The sequence below is a fragment of the Phasianus colchicus genome, chromosome 10 (genome assembly GCF_987193195.1).
Source record: "Phasianus colchicus chromosome 10, bPhaCol1.hap1.1, whole genome shotgun sequence".
In the NCBI taxonomy this organism is placed as follows: Eukaryota; Metazoa; Chordata; class Aves; order Galliformes; family Phasianidae; genus Phasianus; species Phasianus colchicus.
Window position 1 is genome coordinate 9,186,939 of NC_143445.1, and position 19,914 is coordinate 9,206,852.

Sequence of the window (19,914 nt, forward strand, 5' to 3'; positions counted from 1 at the left end):
AAGTATTTATTGGTTTTAAAGAGACATACATTAAAAGTCATCTTTGTAAGAGAAACAAAGCCAGAAGTATCAAATTTGCTCTTAAACTGCCTTGAACTCCAAACCATATTCCTTTACCCCAGAGATTGGTGAAATGATAAAGCAGAACTACACCAAAATTCCAACAGTTGTCACAGACTCCTGTTCAGTTCTGCCAGTGATGTTCTTGGGCTCTGATCAGAGATCTGGTCCCTTCATTTGGTTGCTGCACTCCTGCTCACCAGAGAAATTTTCCACATGTGGTGAGCATGTTGAGAGCACAGCACTGTGCATGTATATGAAGACAGCCCAGCTATTGCTTCAGCAGCAGGATACATGCAGTGTAATACTAAGTATGGAGCCCTGGATTTACACACTTACATCCCAGGACATAGCAGGCTAAACAGAAGCCCAAAGCTGTATTATGCACAACAAACAGCATGTGAATTACCAGCGTTGCATGAAAAGACAACTAAAATGCCAATAATGGTGTGTATTTTACGTACCAAGACACATAAAGTCAGAAAATCTTTGATGTAAATTTAAAATGTAAAATTACAAAGTTATTTTGCAAAACACTTGGAAGAGCATCTACAGCAATGCTACAAGTCAGACAATATTTCCAGAGAGCTTTCTGAACTAAAGATATCAATATGACTTATATGTAACATAAACCAGCTCTTCACTGAGCTGGTAAAGCTGTGTCATGCTGATCAGTTGCTCTCATCTGTTAACTCCACCCAAATCACGGCCCAAAGACACTGCAGCTAACTGCTGTGTGGAAATAAACTCTGCTATACTGATAAAGATTTTGCTCAATTTCACAGCAGTACAACAACTTTCACACCTGAAGCTATCTTCTCTTTTTATGAATCAGTCAGTAGCCTGATATTTTTAATTTTACTATTCAAATTTCCCATTTAACATTTCCTTTTAAGACAGAAGTACACATTTTGAAAAGCAGAAGGCTTATTAACTATCACTTTCATACTTCCATTTTTAAATTCTTGTTTTGATGTAACTAGAATCACAGATTTATCAAATCACAGAATACCTCAAGTTGGAAAAAACATAAGGATTGAGTCCAACTCCACAATCATTAACAACAAAGAAATATGACTTGTTTCCTTCTGCTTGTACGGACATCAAGCTTACAAAATAACATTGTAAGACAAAATACTTTAAAGACAAGACAATATAAAAAGCCACTTACCTGTCTGAATCTTGACTCTGTGTAGTTTAGATGTGAACTGATCATTCACTGTAAATATATGTCCATTTTCTATTTCTTTCGATTTGGGCTCTTTTGTGAGAACACGCTGTGTTGGTTTGCCACATGCAAGGGACTGTAGGGCTCTGACCAGTTCTCTTTCAGGGATATCAGTTTCTTGTTGAATTTCCTGAAGAAAAATATCCTCATCAGTTTACAGCTAGTGCAGAAGTAAGTATCACATTTTGCAGACAACAGCAGTGACTGCTTAAAACATCCAGCCTTCAAGCCTATAAAGCAGTAATCACGAGTTAGTAAGCAAAGTATACTGGATGCAGAACGATGTCTTCCTATGCTTTAGGGGAAGACCAGCTGCCGCTTCTTCAAATTTAACTCAGTCAACGAGCTCACATTCATTAGAAGTTCATTATTACTTTTAGAAACTGCAAACACCTCCAGTTCACGTTCCCATTTAGACTCTTAAGGGACACCCAGCAGCTGAAGACTAAACTACCAGACAGAACAGTAGTCATCGTACATATAATTGCTACAAGAACTGTCACTTCACCAGCTTCCCTATCACCTGATCCAAGAGCAATATCCAGCTCTTCTATTGTCCACCAAAATTCCCCATTGCCATGGCACACAATTCAAATTGATGACCTCCTGACTAAAAACAACTGCAACATCTCCCCGTGCTTAAGAGGCTAAGACTTGTACAGAACTTCAGTTCTTTAAGGAGTGGTCAGAAAGCCAAACTTCAGAGTACAACCGAGTTCTATTACATATTTATTTCTTCTGTGCACTCAAATTTTATGATAATGGTGAGAATAATCCTCCTGTGGTTATACACCACTGAGAACAAGTCATATTTTTCATATACTGGCTGCCAAGACTGTCATTAACTGCAACACATTTCCCATTCAGCATCTCACAACCAGACCTCAGCAAAGCTCAGACAGATAACATGCCTTTATTTTGCAACTATGTACCCAATATTCCGTGTGTAATGTTAACTTTATTTGATGTCAAAATGTATTTTTGCACATCATTTTAAATTACTTTGAATGAGCTGGAAAATCCAAAAGTCTAACATGACCAAATCTCACTATTTTTATATTTACTGCCTGCAAGTGATTGGAAAATATTAAGTATTCTTAAGAGTATTCTTAAAGAGTATATTCAAATATTCACAGTATTTGAAGTGATGTGTACCCACAGTTAAATTATTTGCTGACATCAACATGTCTTTTCATAAGCAACTCAAATTATTTCTTCATCTGTTGCTTTACTTAAAACAATTGTCACAATTGTTTTCCAGATTCAGCACAAAGCAGTATTAAAGAAAATAAGAAATCAAAGATGCAATCTTTCAGATGGTCACGCCAAAAATTCTTACTGAAAAGGATCAATCAGCATAAATTCAACCAAGCAAATGAAGCCAGCACTTACAAACTGAGGACTTAGGTAAATGTAGAGGCTATAAACCAAATCCAGCTTACACTTCACATAATGCTTCTAACATGCTCATCACAAATTAACATTTGGCAACCTACAACTAAAAGCTATCCTTTCATAATTAAATTGCTATCACAAGTAAATGTGTTCTTTGCTCTTGATGAAAGCAAAACAAAGATTTGTTTTTCCATGCTGTAGCTTTCCAATTGAGCCATTAACATGTGCAAAACATTTCAGAAATCATAAGCAAGCTTAAAAATCAGAAGCACAGGAAGAACTGTACTGCAATATGCTCCCTCAGAAGAAGGCAAAAAGTTCAAGTTGGACAAAAAAAAGTGTAGCTATGAATCCGAATGGGAATAACAGATGGTCCTCTGCTCTCCTTTCCCCTCAGTCTGTGACACATCATTTTTCTAGCTGTGCTTATACAATTAATGTAAGACAGAGGAAAATCATAGAATGGCCTGGGTTGAAAAGGACCACAATGATCACCTAGTTTCAACCCCCCTGCTATGTGCAGGGTCGCCAACCACCAGACCAGGCTGCCCAGAGCCACATCCAGCCTGGCCTTGAACACCTCCAGGGATGGGGCATCCACAGCCTCCTTGGGCAACCTGTTCCAGTGTGTCACCACTCTCTGTGTGAAAAACTTCCTCCTAATATCCAACCTTAATCTCCCGTCTTCATTTAAAACCAATCCCTCTTGTCCTATCACTGTCCACCCTCGTATACAGCTGTTCCCCTTTTGTTTATATGCTCCCTTCATGTACAGGAGGGCCGCAATGAGGTCTCCTCAGAGTCTTCTCCTCTCCAAGCTAAACAAGCCCAGTTCCCTCAACCTTTCTTCATAGGAGAGGTGCTCCAGCCCCCGATCATCTTAGTGGCTCTACAGTGCTTTTCCCCTCATCTCCAAAAATGCATTATTTTGAAGAAGATAATAGAGCTGTGCACAAAAGCAGTACCTATTATTTAATTTCAGTTCTAAAAACATTACTAAATGAGCTCCATCTGAAACCTACAAAGGATATTATTTTAGGCATGGCCTTTGCCCAATTCTACACATGAAAACTGGTTATTATTGGGAAAAAAACACACACAAAAAAGTCACGTTGTTGAAATGACAAAAAGACTAAAAGGATTTTTATTCATACAAACTTCAACCTGCAATTCTTCAAAAGCAGAGATGAGCAAAAGAGAACAAAGGCATGCCAGTTTTTAAGTTCCAGTGTCACTTCTTTGCTAAAATAATCACTAGTTTTGCTTCTACTACAGCAACACCTGTATTTCTTGTTTGTGAAACCTAGAGATATAATAAGAAATAAGTATTTTCCCTTCATTTTCAGCATTGTCATTAAAGATGTACATTTTACCCTTCAAAACACTGAGCTGCTTTGTAAACTTCAGCACAAACAACAAACAAAAAAAACCCCAAAAGCTGAGCATTACATGAAATTCCATTACAAGAAACTGAATTGAATGAAAACGGAACAAGCTCTGAGGGTTTGCACAAACATCCTTCTTCTTAGAAGCAAGTAACATTAAGCTAGAGCTACATGGCCACTTTTTCATTTGTTGTTGTAAACAAATCCTTGACATACAGAAATACATTAATTACATAAATTTTGGACAAGGAACCTTGCTATGTTATGATTCTTTACATTTCTGTAGAACCTCATACATTATTCTTGCATCATCGTAATCTTATTTTTCTCTCAATCACATAGATTAACAGCTGTTCACAATCTTAACAAGCTTCCAGTTAATAATCTCACTGAATACAAAGAAAAAGGTAAATAGCAAAGGCTATCCAACCACAAAAACAACTTAAATTTAATCTGTCCAGCTGTGAATCTGCAGAAACACTTTGCTTTTATGCTTACTCAAGCACACTGCAGGCCATCTCTCACACTGTGTTGCGGTAAAAGCACTAAGTTCATAGGAGAGAACAACAGCATATGCCAGCACTTGGTAATTAATCATGGTATTCAACAGTCAGTGAAGACAGACAAAATTCAATCTACTCTTAGATTTTCACAAGCTTTTCTGCTGAAAGACAACTCCCACATACTTCACCAAAGAAGCCAAACAAAGTATGCCTTCTTAATGTTTTAGTTAAAGGCTGACATAAAAAACAGCTTAAAAATTCCTAAACATGAGAAAACAAACATATACAACCTAGACACTTGCGGACAGTTCTCTATCATCTGGTCTTAGTAAAATTAATTATAATTTTGTGCACATATCACAGTCATATTTGTGATACCAAGTATTATTTATTCACATATAAATGAGCTTCTATTATTCATAGAAAAAAACACCAATAAATTTATAAAATAATGTAGCTACCAGCCCAATTTCAATTAGGAAAACCAAGCTGTTAACCTAGCTGTTAAATCCTCCTTTCTTTTTAAGTTCTCTGCTGAGGAAGTACTCAAAGCTGTAATGCTCCTGCAGACACTGCACAAAACCCAGGACTTCCTGAGCTCCCAAATACTCTTTTGCAAACCATAAGTAGTATAGTAGTATTTAAGAGTCTCTAATCAAACTCTGCCTTTCTCAATCCCAACTATTTCCAATAACATCCTCATAATAGCAGGCTAGAACAATGCCACTCCCAAAGCATTCTCCACCACCTCTTATGAGCTTCAACCTTCCATAGTAATGCCCCTTCAATCTCTGTATTAGGAATCTCTTTGGAACTTCTTTATTGTACTTTCTGGTTCACCAGGCCAGTGAAGGGATGCACGTTCTTTGATTAATCCTACAGCTCACTCCAGGCTGCCAGTTTAAACACTTTAACTGCTGAAAAAAGCAATGACACAAAAATCCCTGGGCCTATAGATTCAGTTCCTCAAAGAAAATGAGCAAGCAGAGCCACCTGCTGCATTCCAGCTTCAGCTTTTCTATTGCTCTACGGCCAAGGAATAACCATACTCAACAGCCCTCTTCAACTGTCCTGAAAACTTCCACTCCCAAATGACATCCTCTTCTGGAACTGTTTCTAGATAAAGAACTGGTGCTGATCTGTTCCTGCATTTATCAGTCTGACCCATGCTCCAGTGGAATGAGAAGTGTTGTATTTGTGCTCATCAAATACCTAGTTAATAGAACAAGAAAGACTATGAAAGTTAGCTGAAAGACAGGTAAGAAAAAAAAACCAACTCATACCTCAAAGGTGTATTTTTCTCTGTTGTTAAAGAGCATTAATATCGTCATCTGGAAAGTGGACACTTGCAATATGTGCTTCCGTGTATTTGAGCCAGTTACTTGGGCACCTCCTACGCCAACCTCTGAGCCATCTTCCTATTTTAAAAATAACAGAACTACTATCAGTTCATTCTTCACTCCAAAATATTTTCTCAGTAAGATGGAAGTTATATGATGAAAGTTACCTTGGAACTCAGTCTATAGATGTGATAGAATGGCATATGCCTGGTGGCATAACCAGAATCTCTCTCCAGTAGGTGATCTTACAATCACAGCAGATTTTTTTAGTTGGAGGCACCTTGGTATGTTGCATGGTCCAGCCACTGCTCACAGCCAGGCCATACAGAACAGGACACTCAAGACTCTATCCAGTCAAATACTGAGCATTTCCCAAGAACAAACCCCACAGCCTCTATGGGCACCTGCTCCACCACCTGAGTAGCTTTCAGATTTTTCTTGTATATATAAATACTAAGTATTATACACATTTGGAAAAACGTCAACATTGCTAGCACTCTTCATATAAAAACCAAAGTAGACTTGGCTTAAAAGTATGTTTTCACACTAACAAAAATGAGACTGAAGATAAATTTCATTTTACTTTTGACTATTTCAGTCAAAAAACCGGCAGAACACTAAATTTCCTTCAAGATCCAAATTACTACTTTTCTGCGAGGAACTAAAAGGGATGATTTGCGACACATGAAAATCAGGTTTAGAAGAAGAAAATGTTTTCAAACATTTACAAAGGAAGAATATAGAAGGGATGAAGGGCTCTTTTTGCTAATATTATCAATGGGCAAGCTTATTTTATAAAATTATGAAGTTGATACAACTGTGCACTTGTTTAGGTTTCATTCTAAACGTTAAAATACAACACTCTCATAACCTTCATACTTTACCTTTTTAACTGGCCCATAGAAAGTGGCATTGAGATCTGCAGAACCCATGTGATGCTGGAGCGTCAGCTGTCGTCCACTGTGTTTGGCTAAATAAAATCTGTAATATAAATGAATCAAAAACTTAAATACAACATGTAAATTATATATTAAGTGGAAACTGCTTACTAGAAGCTTAGTAATTATGTGCACTTTCCATTGCAATTAAGGAAATTTCTAACTCCTCCTTTTTCCAAAGCATTGCATTAGAATTCATATTAAGAACTCCCAAAGCCTCAAGTCTAAAAATGCAAATACTGTATTCTCAATTTCTGTTTCAACTGAAAAAGACTGGTACGATAGCATGTCTTTTGTTTTAATGGCAAAACATACCTGTAAGTAAGTTAAGTTTAGAAAGTTTGCTCTTAAAACCTCCACCTCAAAGCCTGTTTTAATACATACCTTCTAAATATTTCAAAAGCATGTCGGGGAGCTGGAGGGATGTTGCACTTTGGTGTGGCTGACTGGGTAGGCCAGTAACCTGTTGTGAGGACCCGCACTGTAAGATCAACACCACCTAATGAGACCTACAATTGGAAGAAAACATTCATTGTTTTAAAAGAAGATCATGCTTCACTGTTTTTTTCTATCATGTAGAAAGTAGAGAACTTGCACAATTATGGAAAAGATGGAACATATATCTGTAAACATTGTTTTACCAACACTGAACAAATGAACTCATCACCATCAGAATGTTAGATGACAGATCAGAAAGCTCCATGTCATTCCCTGTGGCAATTAGGAGCATACAGACTTTTATTAAAGTCCAACCAAGAGCGAAATACCTGTGATCACGAATGGAATTTATAATATATAGAACAGTTCTTTCTAAACAGGCTTTCCCCTTTTGACTGTGCACAACAAAGCCAGGTTGCTAAAGACACAAATTTCTAAGTAACTGTAAATTTAACCTCTGGAAGCAAATAAAAATACCAAATTATCTGATGTTAAGTAACAGCAAGCTCCTCCTACAACTTGCCTCCATACTGTTATGTGAACAGTTACTTTCACGCACACAACATATGTACTTTCTCTGAAGACAGCCATTGCCAATGAATACTCAGCACTGCTTAGAAAACATTGTACAAGTGAAGCATGGATCCACAAAGCACTTCCATTAGTAGGAGATAAACTTCTAGCTATCATGTGGCCTTATCCTTACTGGTATCTCAACTCACTTTATTAAACTTAAAGGTGAGCATTTTCAGCTCCGGTAGCTGTTAGCTAGTTAGCACAAATTATGGACAAGAAAAACAAAGTGTAACATACCCAAATGTTATAAATTGTTAAATACAAATAGAGCAAGCTATATTTTAGACTGACACGAAATATCCCATGACTTCAGAAACTTCCAGTCCTAAATAACAGAGCAGCATTTGCTTGTACTATAATCAATTTTGTACTGTGTGTGTGTCACATGCTTTTGTGCATTACCAAACTTGTGCCTAGGAAACTTCTGAAAAATCTAGATTGATGCCAAGCTACTCAGAGAGAAATATCCTCTCAAAATGAATTTGGTTAAGGCTAAAGCACAACAGTTTGGAAAAGCATGCAAAGACCAGTATGGAACTTGTTCAGTACTCAAAATTACTGCCTTGCTTCCAATTCTGTATTATCAATGCTATAAGGCTCACAAGATAATTAAAATCGCCGTTTAGATGCAGAAAACTAATCTATAAATCACCTACAGAGAAGCTTCAAACAATTTTCGCTCCAGACAGAGTATAGGGAAAGGCAATCAACATAGACAGGAAGATATAGAAAGTGTCTTTATCAGGAACTGAAATCATTGTAGTTAAAGTGGCAACCTTTCCCTGAGGTTTTTGGTCTCAGTCAGATTAGAACACAGTATAAATTTAGAATGTCGCATATCATACATTATACACAGCAGACCCAGAAAAGTTCTGTAAGCCCTTCACTTTCCATCTCTTCATTGCAAAAATGGTATGAACAAATGGAAAGTGCCCTAAAATGATCTAGTCTTAAAAAAAAAAAAAAAAAAAAAAACCTTAACAATTTAAGGTTTTGGAATTGCAGCTGTAGAATTATGAGTTATGTTATCCTGGGCTTTCCCTTGTGCTTAGCTTTCCCCCTTACTGATATCAAACCAATCATTATTCAAATAGACCTTGGCACTACCCATATCTTGGGATACAGGATCCAGCAGGAGACTTTGCAGGTCAGATTATTTAGAGTCAAGTAGATTTCTGATTCCTCTAAGAGGCACTGCACATATCTGAGGTATATAAATTGTTTAAAAAGGAGAAGAATTGACTATTTCCTACAGAACGCAAAAACACCTGGATGTTAACAGCAATACTTAAAAACAAAGAAAACAATAGATTTATTTTATCTCAAATATTATGAACACCAACAGAAACATCTCTGCTTCCATCATAAACAAATATTCCCAAAGTGTCATTAAAAGGCAATGAGGCTGAACAAAAGGCAGCCCTTGGGCAAACTGCTGGTTCTTTGCCAAGAATAAGACAGTTTCAAATGAGACCTAGCAGAACAGCTGTTAACAGCTGAACTTTACCTTATTAGCTGTACATAGTTAAGAAGGAAATATAGATATCATACATTAAGTCAAAATAACACTGTCAGGTTGTCTTTAACATACAAGAATCCTATGTAAAAGTCTCACAAAAAAAAAGTCGGAGTGCTCTAAAAATTTGTCTTGACATTTCTATTTTAATCATTCTAGAAGGAAAACACCATTCGATTCTAAAGAACAAAAGCTGCAGTAAAGATGCCCGCCCACAAACACCTGTATCTGTCCACGTGTGCCTCTACAACCTCTGCTGAAACCGCCCCGCTGGTGTCAGCACGAACGAGCCCGTACGCGCCCCCAGCGAGCAGCCGGGAAGGCGGCCGCAGAGCGCCCCCTGGCGGCCACGAGGAAGGAGGCCGACGGAGGAGGGACCGCGCAGCAACGGAGGCGCAATGGAGCTGGAACGGGATTCTACGCGGCGAAAGTGGTACCGATAGGCTGTAAGTCAGCTTTTGAAATGACTTTTCGATTTCTGGAAATATTAACAGAGTTTACGAGATGAGAAACACAATAAGAAATCTAATTTGAGGATGCCAACCAAATCCTTCTTCTCAGATGAGAACACTAACAAAAAAACCCCCGTGGATAAAGGTTTGTGCTTTGCACTGACATAAAAGGAGAAGCACACAGAAGCTGTGCTCTTACCCCAGTCGACTGCAGATGTTGCCTGAACTCATCCATCGTCGTGTTTGAGATGCTCATGTCCCTGAACATTCCTTCCAGTTTAGATGTGAATTGACATCCACATTCAGTCTGAAACACACAACATCACTCATTGCACCAGGGCTATGGAAGATCTGATACATGAACCCAACAGCTAGAGTTTATGTCTCATAAAAATGCTATTTCCATACATGTGGTTACTTGGACTCTTACTTCCATTACTTTCAGAACTTTAAAAAAAAAACCATCCCAAAATAACTTTCATTTTTCATATCTAAGCCTGCACAAATTGAAGCTTTCCCTCCCTTTTCACCCATTAGAGTATTTTTTTGACATAATTTCTGCATTTTTATCTCACCTTAAACATTGGTGAAAGCTTAATAGACCAATGCATATGAGCTAACCTGTTCTGTAACATGACAATGAGAAAATAATAGTTTTTGATGCACAAAGATTTTTATCTTAAGTATACATCATTTTCAAGGGCTACTGCAGAGTACAAAGTAAGATCACCAGATCTTTCTTCAATCTGTGACATACACATATAGACATACGGGCGAATATATGCATTTACACTGGACAGTCAGGACTGTCTGTATACTTCTAAAGCACAGCTTCACATATATGGTAAAGGCCAGCATGTTATCTACATTATTCCCATCTCTGGGCAAATCCATGAGAAAAGAGGGCAGTCTCAATCCCTGTGTTCACCAGGTGGGAAGAAGTGGAAAGGTAACTGGGAATTAATTAGTATTGATAATCTGGAGAAATCTGATACAAACAGATTTCATTCATTCATGGTTGGAAATACAAAGGTCAAAAACTAAGAATCATGGAAGTTTGATTTTTACAACCAAATCAGCCAGGTTCAAAAATCCCCTAGACACTTAACATACCACAGGGGAAGAAGCTGGATTAGAAGCTGCTTCAAGGATTGCTAATCTTTATGTTTTACCTTCTCAGTCTCTTGGTCACTCTTGCAACCAGAATAAACTGGACCAAGAGCAGTAAGCAAAATGTTTCCAAACACTGGTAAGATCTTTTTTCACTCAATCTCAAACTACATCAGAAAGGAATTGAATATTACTGCTAATCTGAAGATGAGATAGTACAATTTAACAAAAATGAATGTCATCAAATACCTGCTGTGAATTTACACCATTTCCATATGTTTTCCAGCATTTCCTTCTTTTTATTTCTACATAATGTTTCAGAATAACACTTCATATTTTCTGTTAGGGCTTTAAAAATCAAATCTGTATTTAACTGCGACGTGTAGCTTTCATATATAACCCTTATATAAGGCCAAAGAAATCATATTTATGAAATAAACAAAGCAAAAAGTATACAAATATTGTCTTACCTTTAATTTAGATATCATATTTTTCTCAGAGTCATCCGAAACACTCTTGTTTGTAAGAAGTCTTCTTGCCAAGTGCTGCTTATAATACCGCTCAAAAACATCTTTCTCTTGCATAAACCTAAATAAAACCATTGCCTTATCCAAGATAGTTTCTACTTCTTGCTCTGTTAGCTGTGGAAGAAATAATATACTGGTTTTAGTCTTCCAGGACGGATGTCATATACAGCCTACATACTTCAAGCAATTCACACCAAGTATATGGTGAAAGAATAGCCTAGAAGGAACATAACAAAATTGGCCTAACATATGAACAACTGAGCCAAAACAACAGTGCACTAACCCAGTAAAAGAGAGAAAATAACAATCAAAAATGTAGGAAGAAGCAATGATGGAGATGGAGATAGGGGCATTGAATGGTTAAAACCACTGATAAAATAGTGAAATTTTCCTGATGACCATACATTTTGAAGCATTAAAAAAGAATTAAAAAAGAAGCACAACTATAAACCAGCATCAGTAACTAATAATATGGCAAGTCAGCTTAGAATGAAGATTTTCACATTCTGATACTGATTTTGCAAAGCCTGTCTAGTGCCACAACAAATAAAATGATTCCTTATTTTTATAAATAAATAGAATTGATTATTTGATTGGCTAACCAAGTGAGTTACTTTGCAAAAGAATCGTTAGGTATTGGGAATAACTACTGAACTACAAATATACTTAAGGAACTGAACAGGTTTCCAAGAAAGAGCTGCAGAATTTAATACAATCTAAGGCAGTGAGATGGAGGTCAAGCTACACATCCTGAGATATCCTTGTGTGCCTTATATAAGTTTAGCCCTAACGTGTTATGGGCTCAGATGTGTGTTATGGCCTTTTTCTTTGTTTGAAAAAGGTAGCAGTGCCGTTTACCTTAATATAAAAATCATTCTCAGAAGATTACCTTAGTTTAATTTGATCCAAGTTTGCACAGAAAACAGTAGGATCTTTTGATTTAATTTATACTTACTCCCTTGACTCCTTTTTTCAGCTTATCATCAATAAATAATGAGAGGTACTCTGGAGACCTAGAGTTGAGGTTGAGGAAATATTCAAAGTCACCCGCAATAGTCTGTTTGAAGAGTCGGTCGTTATTGAAAGATTCTTGAAGAAAGCGGTCAAACCTACTCTTCAAATCCAGTAAACCCTTCAAAAAAAAAGTATAAACATTTTTACTGATTTGAAATTTTAAGTTGTAAAAACAGCAGCAACAGGTGAAGTTGTAGAGTAGATCAGATCTACAAGCAGAGGTTCTGCAATGCTCTCTACAATGTTCTGCATTGTTAGAAAGCACGGGAAATTTCATTTCTCTTTATAAACGTCTACAGCTGCCCTAAATCTCTTGCTGTAATAGGCTACTGACAGATTAAGTATTTTAATCACTCTTGTTGAACAGGCTGATTTACTTTATTTTAAATCAACAACTTAAAGAAGGTATTTTTGGAACTAAGCCTTATCTACGTAAAATTAAGTTGTCAAAATCACTTCCCTTCCTAAATACAGGATATCAGAGAGATCAGGCTAAGCACCCATTAACTGCATCCACAGAGCCACTAAACAAGTTTAAGGAAAAAACACACTGCAAGAAGAGGACAGATCTTATTAACTTTTTTACCCCTGCAGATTCAAGCCAGGGATGTTCTGTGTTATTTAGCTGTGTGTTTCTTATTAATCTGTACAAATCTCTGTGAATATATGAAAGTTAGATACAAGCATCTGTCCTCCAATTGCCACAGTTTGAAGTTCACAATTGCAGTGTGAAGTTCTGAAGACTAACCTGAAATGAACCATTTCTTTTAGCTAAACTATCAGATTTTTACTGTCATTTTTAGGGGTTGCACCATCTATACTTACAGCTAAAACAACTGAGTGTAGAAGCATCATAAAAATCACATCAGCACCTTGCTAAGCATATATGATACACATGGGATTTAGACAAAAGTAACATATTCAGGGTGGTGGGAAAAAGAATATCATGCAAAAAGTTGACAACTACTGTCCATACAATCCATTCAGGTTAAATGATCCTTAAGTCCTACATCGCTGAAGAATTTATTTATTTGTGGTTACTTAAAGAAGCCATTCAAGAATTACTCAAGAAAGTAGTAATGTTTCTTAGGGACTCACTACCTCACTTAAAGGAATGGTCTTTAGACGGTCTAATTAATGCGTATTAGAAATTTTAAATTCAAAGGAAATCCCACTCTCTCTCTCTCTGTTAACCAAAGTTAGCTTATGTCTCCTCTCCAGGAGTACACCATCTGAACAAGCTGGTTTTCAACAGGAGAAACTGTTAGTATCTTGAATCACAGCAGCATCTCAACATCCCATCCATTATTTTAAGGAGTTTTAAATTTAATCCCCTGGCAATGCTTTTGCAATCATGTCACCAATCATGCTGAGGGTTTGGCAGTGTCATGTTGCAGAAGCAGTGCTGAACTATGAAGACCTTTTTTCTTGATAGTATAATATATCTTCCCTGTCTATCTTCTTACCGATATTTAAGTTCTTGAAAGTTTCAGATTAGCTTGACTGAAATGAGTAAGGTGGTTTCTCTATTCATTTTTCTTTCTTCCATCATGTTAACAGGAGGATAAATATTTTTAAAGGTTTAGCAGTAATCAAATATTGATTCCTTCTTAGGACATCTTCATGAGATGGTTGGGGGTAAATACTAATTGGACTGTGGATGAGCTCTGCTGTAAGTCTTCTTCAGCTTCACCAGGTACTCAACTTTGTGGCAAGATACATTGATAGCATCTTTATAATTAAGTATTTAGCTTTTCCCCAGCTCAGCCTCTTAAGACACTCCCTTTGGGTCAAACAGAATCCTAAAGTGAAAATTACTTCAGACACTTGTTTTACATATTACTTGCCATTTTTTTATTTTTAAATAAATCACACCACCACAAAAACACAACAGCCCAGAATCTTTACACCTAAGAAAGTTCAAATAGTACTATCTTCTTTTTAACAATCATTGGAGAATCATTCTTGTCCAAATTAGGTAAGAAGTCTTGCTTCAGCACTGCCAGACAATTCAAACAAAAATGTTTCTATACTCAAATGGCTTCTTGTAATAGTAACCAGTTCTAGTAAATTTATTGTTTTCAAACAAAGTAGCAGAGATAATAGATACACAACATGAAATGCTTCTTTTAAGGACCAGACAAAATGACTGCAGCTACACATCTGTAAAAAATTAACATATTTAACAAATACACATTTTGATATCAAGTGTAAAACATTTTCAGCTATAAAACATATACTTGAATTTCAATGAACTGAGAGAAATTAGAGCTATATTCTCAGAGACAATGGGAAGAAAGAACAGATGACAACACTCCTGCAGCACATTTTACGGTCTTGGTAAATTAATGCTACACAATATCTTAGTGAGATGCAGAACAGCAAAACACCTACTAATACGCAGAAATGCTGTGTCTCTCAGGGAGACCAAGAATTAAGCTAGTAATTAAACTGTGAGTGAGAGATGAATGTTGTAAACCATAAGAATCTTGCTATGAAATTCCATCTTGAACATCAATAGCCAACGTTGCACAAAATTACATTAAATAGATGCTAAGAAGCTTCTTAGGATAAAATGCAATCTGAAGGCAAATATAATTTACAATAAGCCAAAAAGTTCCAAGGTTTTATATAACTGTTTTGAATATTTTAATAAAAGTAGATACCAAAAACCCACTAATTAGGAGCTTGTACTTACCAACAACTTAGGAGTTCTAAACATTTCCAAAATTAAAAATTGTGTGCATTTTAAATAGAAGTGTAGTTTATTAATAAATGATTAACCCTTCTGAGTCAATGTTAAGAGGTTTCTTATATAAAACATGTTACTCTGGAAAATATGGGAAAGAAGAAGGAAAGAAAGCTTTTAAGTATTTCACTACCTGAATGTAGTCAACTGGATTCTTTCCTTCTCCCTCTTCAGAAACTAGTGCTTTGCCTTGCTCTCTCAGGTATGAGCTCATGCACTCGCACATTGTCTTCAGACCGTTTGGCACACGACTAAACAGCTTGTACATGCAAGCAAGGTCTGTAGAAAAGAATGAGATGTTATGCATGATGCCCTCTGTAACTCATTCATTTCACAGCAAAAGACAACAAACAGCAGAAGAGTTCACTCATTCAAGTGACAAAAGCATCTGTAACAGCTCAGGCACTGGATGGAAAATTCTGCCCCCTTTTCTTTACCCCAAGAACATATTGACTACAGCAGCCACAGAAAATTAAATTAAAAACAAAGGTGGTATTTAATTCAAGCTGTCTGTAATAGCATATACTTGTGTTGCTGATCACCAGGCCAGCAAAAGTTGACATCTGTTTTAAAGGCTGGTGTGTTTTAAGCTTCACTAAAATCACTTTTCATGGTATTTAAGAATGTATCTTCCAAGGCTACCGTCAAAAAATCAAATATTATGTTAAAACAAATTAGACAGTACTAATGAGATGCTTGTTAAAAGAAAAAAAACAACAAAAAAAACAGTAAAAACATGAGTTTAATTTGCATTTGTTTAGCTGAGTTTAATTTGTACTGTCTTGAAGGAATAGCCCCATAAATTCCCACTACTTTGTTTCACATACCTAAAATCATGAGAACTGACTTAGCTTAAATATGGCTTTGAAGAGTAGTCCTTGTAAACCTCTTATGCAAAATTCTCACAACTAAATTAAACCAATGCCTATAAAAATTATATTAATTCTTGTATGTTGTAAATACCCTTCAATATCCCCGTCCTGTCACTCTGAAGCCTATCTTAACTGGATATTAATGAAAAAAGGTTAAGCATGGTACCATCACATTACCTTTCCATACAGAAATTCTCTTTTCTTACAGCTAAGAAATTTGCTCACTTTATCACTCTGACTGCCACCTAATTATGAAGCTACTTCAAGGAACAAAAGCCATTTATCCAAACAGTGAGTCTGTTCCCATTCTCAATGCTTTAGTATGAAGACTGATTTCTAAAAATAGATACTACAATCATTCTTCATTGCACTGTTTCAGAAGTGTAGGTTCTCTTTCTATAAAAACTTGCATTCAGTTGCTGTCTCACAGTAACCTATATTACAGAAAACCTTACCAAATCAAACACTTCTTTTGCAATCACTTAGAATATGTTTCTCATCCTTTAAAATGAACAACTTTTTTTTCCTGCAACAAATCCTTCTCCCCCAAAATCAGTCATGCAATTCAATGTCATTTACTCTACCATTTTTATACTGCACCACCCCCACCCAAAAAACCCCACGAAACAGTGATGCATTTTAAAATCTACATACTGTTAGCACAAAAGCAATAAAATGGCTCACAGAGAGCAGGTAACCAAGCGCAGCACAAAAGATAAATGCTTAAGAAATACTTAGCTTACAAAAAAAAAAAAAAGTAACTGTATCTGGTACTAAACAGAAACAAGTTCTACATACAGTCTGTGTCCTAAAAACTCTCTAAAGCCTCTGAAGTACCATCCAGAGAGGCGTGTAGAAGAAAGCCAAACAGGAACACAAAAGTTAAGCTCAGTTCATCTTATGTTTAAAAACAACAAGCAGTATGGTAAGCATTTCTGTCTCCCATATGATATGGTCTTACCTTCTGTCTTCCCATTTTTCAGCATATGAACTAGCCCAGAGTTCTCCATTTCCACTATAGTTTTCATATGCTTGGAAATAAGCTCCCTCTCAACAACTTTCACAATTGGCTCTTCTGTTGATTTATCCAGACAGTGCATCACCCGTTCTATTTCTTCATTAATTCTAGCTTCTACTTTCTTTATATATACAGAAGCACTGTTTTCAGCTAAAAATTTCTGACTTTCCATCTGTGATTAACACAAATTAATACTTTAGACTTCTTGTATTTTAAGGAGGAAAAAGGAAATATACTGGTTATTTCAGATCAGCATTCATCAACAAGTTAAATGACTCCCAGCATGTCCAACAAACAAAACCTCCAAGACTTACATATAGGCTTAACAAAATAAAAGTTCTATTGCACTCATTGTGTTATGTATGTATGAGGGTACATGAACACAAGTGTGGTATTTTCCATGCTAAAGTTAACTAAATCAGCCTAATATCCAGTGACAAATAGGAGTTACAGCCACAGGTCCAAAGAAACAAAGATGGGAGAAGCAAAAAATACAATTTATTTTCAAATACCAGTCTGTGTCATATTTATGAGTTATGTGCATCAATGATTTTCTCATTATTCTTGAGAATGTCAATGCGCACCATTACATTTAAATTATAATAATTCTGTGAAATTAGTGTTATTTTTTCCTCAAAGTTAGTCACACTTCTTATTTCATTTAACAGAGATTGACATACTTGTCAAATAAATAATGAAGTACCACTAACTCTCACGATTCCAAGCAATTAAAAAAGCACTCCAAATACAAGTAATTACAAGACTGCTGTACCTGAAAAAATTCTGCAGACATCTCCAAAAACGGAGCCTCAAAGTCTTCTTCATACACTGACCTTCCTTCAAGACCTAGAATCATTAACATCTGGCAAGCATTTCTTATTGCGCCTCTGCCAAAAGTAAGTTAACAACTTCAGTAATCAACATAACATAGGGAGTACATAGCAGAACAACAACTCAAAACTTTAACTTAAAATGAACTAATAAAAAGTCTATCCTACATCTGTTTCTTGCATGAGAGGTTTTCCAGAAGATTACAGCAGTAAAATTATTTCTGTTCAAAACTAAGGAGCTGACAACATTTAATATTTTAAATATAATGATAGGAAAGCAGGTATCAAGTTCTACCAATTTTGAAAACTATTAACAGGAATATCTTTCACCACTCAAGAGAATAACCAAGGAAAACTGAAAACTGCATGTGTAGATTAGTAGTAAACAAGACAATTTGCACAGAGGGAAGGTGCCATACAGAGTATGAAAACATACCTGCAACTTAAGCATCTGTTTAGGCATAAACACATTGATAAAATTCAAAAATAAAACAATTGTATCTACGAAAAAATTCTAGTTTCTGGCAGCAGGGGATAATATACAGCTGCTGCCAGCATGTGTTTTTCTCTTCATAAACTGCATGTTGGGTAATCCCAATTGCAGAACTGCAGCCAAAGTAGCATGAAGTTTACATATCTCCACACCCATCAGCTGTTCTGAAACTGGAGAAACAAAAAATTCACAAACTTCGAGTGACTTCAGCTGCAGCATCTGAAGTGCATGCTATCAAACTCTACTTCCACAAATATGACAAGAGAACATGAGGAAGAGATTTTAAAGCTCAGAGGTAACTGAACGACCAGGAGCTAGATGGGTGAAAACATCAGGAATTGAAATGGAAGTCTAAAAGAAAACTTCAAAAATCAAACAAAGTAGGTAGAGGAAATTTAAACAGCCTTTCAGTACAGAGGACTAGCTGGATGACAACAGCAGGCAGAGAACTGTCAAACCTCCACTTTTATTATAAAATGCTCTGTCAGAAGGTGATAATGGAGACATTTAACAAAAACTTCAATAAACATCTCAAGATTAATATTAGAAATGTATTAATGAGCTTATCCATTTGCCATTATTTTAAGTTTTATTAAAAGAAAAAATGTGGGTTTTTTTTTTCCACGTTATGGAGAAACATTTGCTTAAGTAATGATTTAGTTGTGGATGACTGTGATTCACTCAAGGACTGGTAAGTATCATTTGCAACAGAAGACAGTCACTTACAAACATCTTACCTGTCTACAACCTCTCCTTTCCTTTCTCTTGCAATCATATCCAGCAGAGTTTGCCGTAAGTGATCTCTAATACAGCCATAACGTACAACTTGATCTCGAAAAATAATCAAACCCAAATTGTAGACATTCTCCACATTATTTTGTTGTACGTAGACACGGTCCTACAATAAAGGTATTCAAAGCAATAGCACTTCAAATTCAAGTTATTCAGAGATGGAAGAGACCAGTCACATCAGTGCTGTACAGATATAATCAAATGAATCTTCTTCTCATCATTAAAAGAAATAATCTCAGAATCAGTTCAACTTACCAAAACATTATTTAATAGGAAGTCTACATTGCTTAAGATTGTAAGCACAGCATTTATGACTAAACCAGGCAAGAACAAATCCACATCCCTGACACTTTTTCAGAGTAGGGGAGTCCCCAAATACTCAGAAAAATCATAGCATAATCTACAAGTTTTTTTTACTTATCTACTTAATTCCCTTCCATCCTCTCTCTCTTCTGTAAAGAATAAGTTATTTTTTCCCTACCTGCCATTCATAATTCTACCACTCAACTTCACAGTTCTTCCTCATTATTTAATGACATTTCTTGAAATAGCATCATTAGCTGAACAGAAGTAAAGCCAAAATAATTACAGTCCAAGTTTATCAACAAGTAATGCAAACTGTTTATAAGGGCTCCTGTCGGACCCTTATTAGAAAGCTCCCTTCCTTTCAACCTGAGC

The 19,914-nt window shown here is 36.2% G+C and overlaps 1 protein-coding gene across 2 annotated transcripts in view; it reads right to left on the minus strand.

Moving 5' to 3' along the window:
• Window positions 1–19,914, minus strand: part of CUL3 (cullin 3) — a 49,947-nt gene that overhangs the window by 1,843 nt on the left and 28,190 nt on the right. For both annotated transcript variants that reach the window (XM_031596372.2, XM_031596373.2), the window contains exons 4-14: window positions 19,182–19,342; window positions 17,894–18,008; window positions 17,065–17,293; window positions 15,365–15,510; window positions 12,424–12,600; window positions 11,412–11,582; window positions 10,031–10,138; window positions 7,234–7,358; window positions 6,796–6,892; window positions 5,855–5,989; window positions 1,232–1,418 (exon numbers count right to left, since the gene is read on the minus strand). In XM_031596372.2, the coding sequence (XP_031452232.1) occupies window positions 1,232–1,418; window positions 5,855–5,989; window positions 6,796–6,892; window positions 7,234–7,358; window positions 10,031–10,138; window positions 11,412–11,582; window positions 12,424–12,600; window positions 15,365–15,510; window positions 17,065–17,293; window positions 17,894–18,008; window positions 19,182–19,342 (1,651 nt within the window). The remainder of the gene's footprint in view (window positions 1–1,231; window positions 1,419–5,854; window positions 5,990–6,795; window positions 6,893–7,233; window positions 7,359–10,030; window positions 10,139–11,411; window positions 11,583–12,423; window positions 12,601–15,364; window positions 15,511–17,064; window positions 17,294–17,893; window positions 18,009–19,181; window positions 19,343–19,914) is intronic.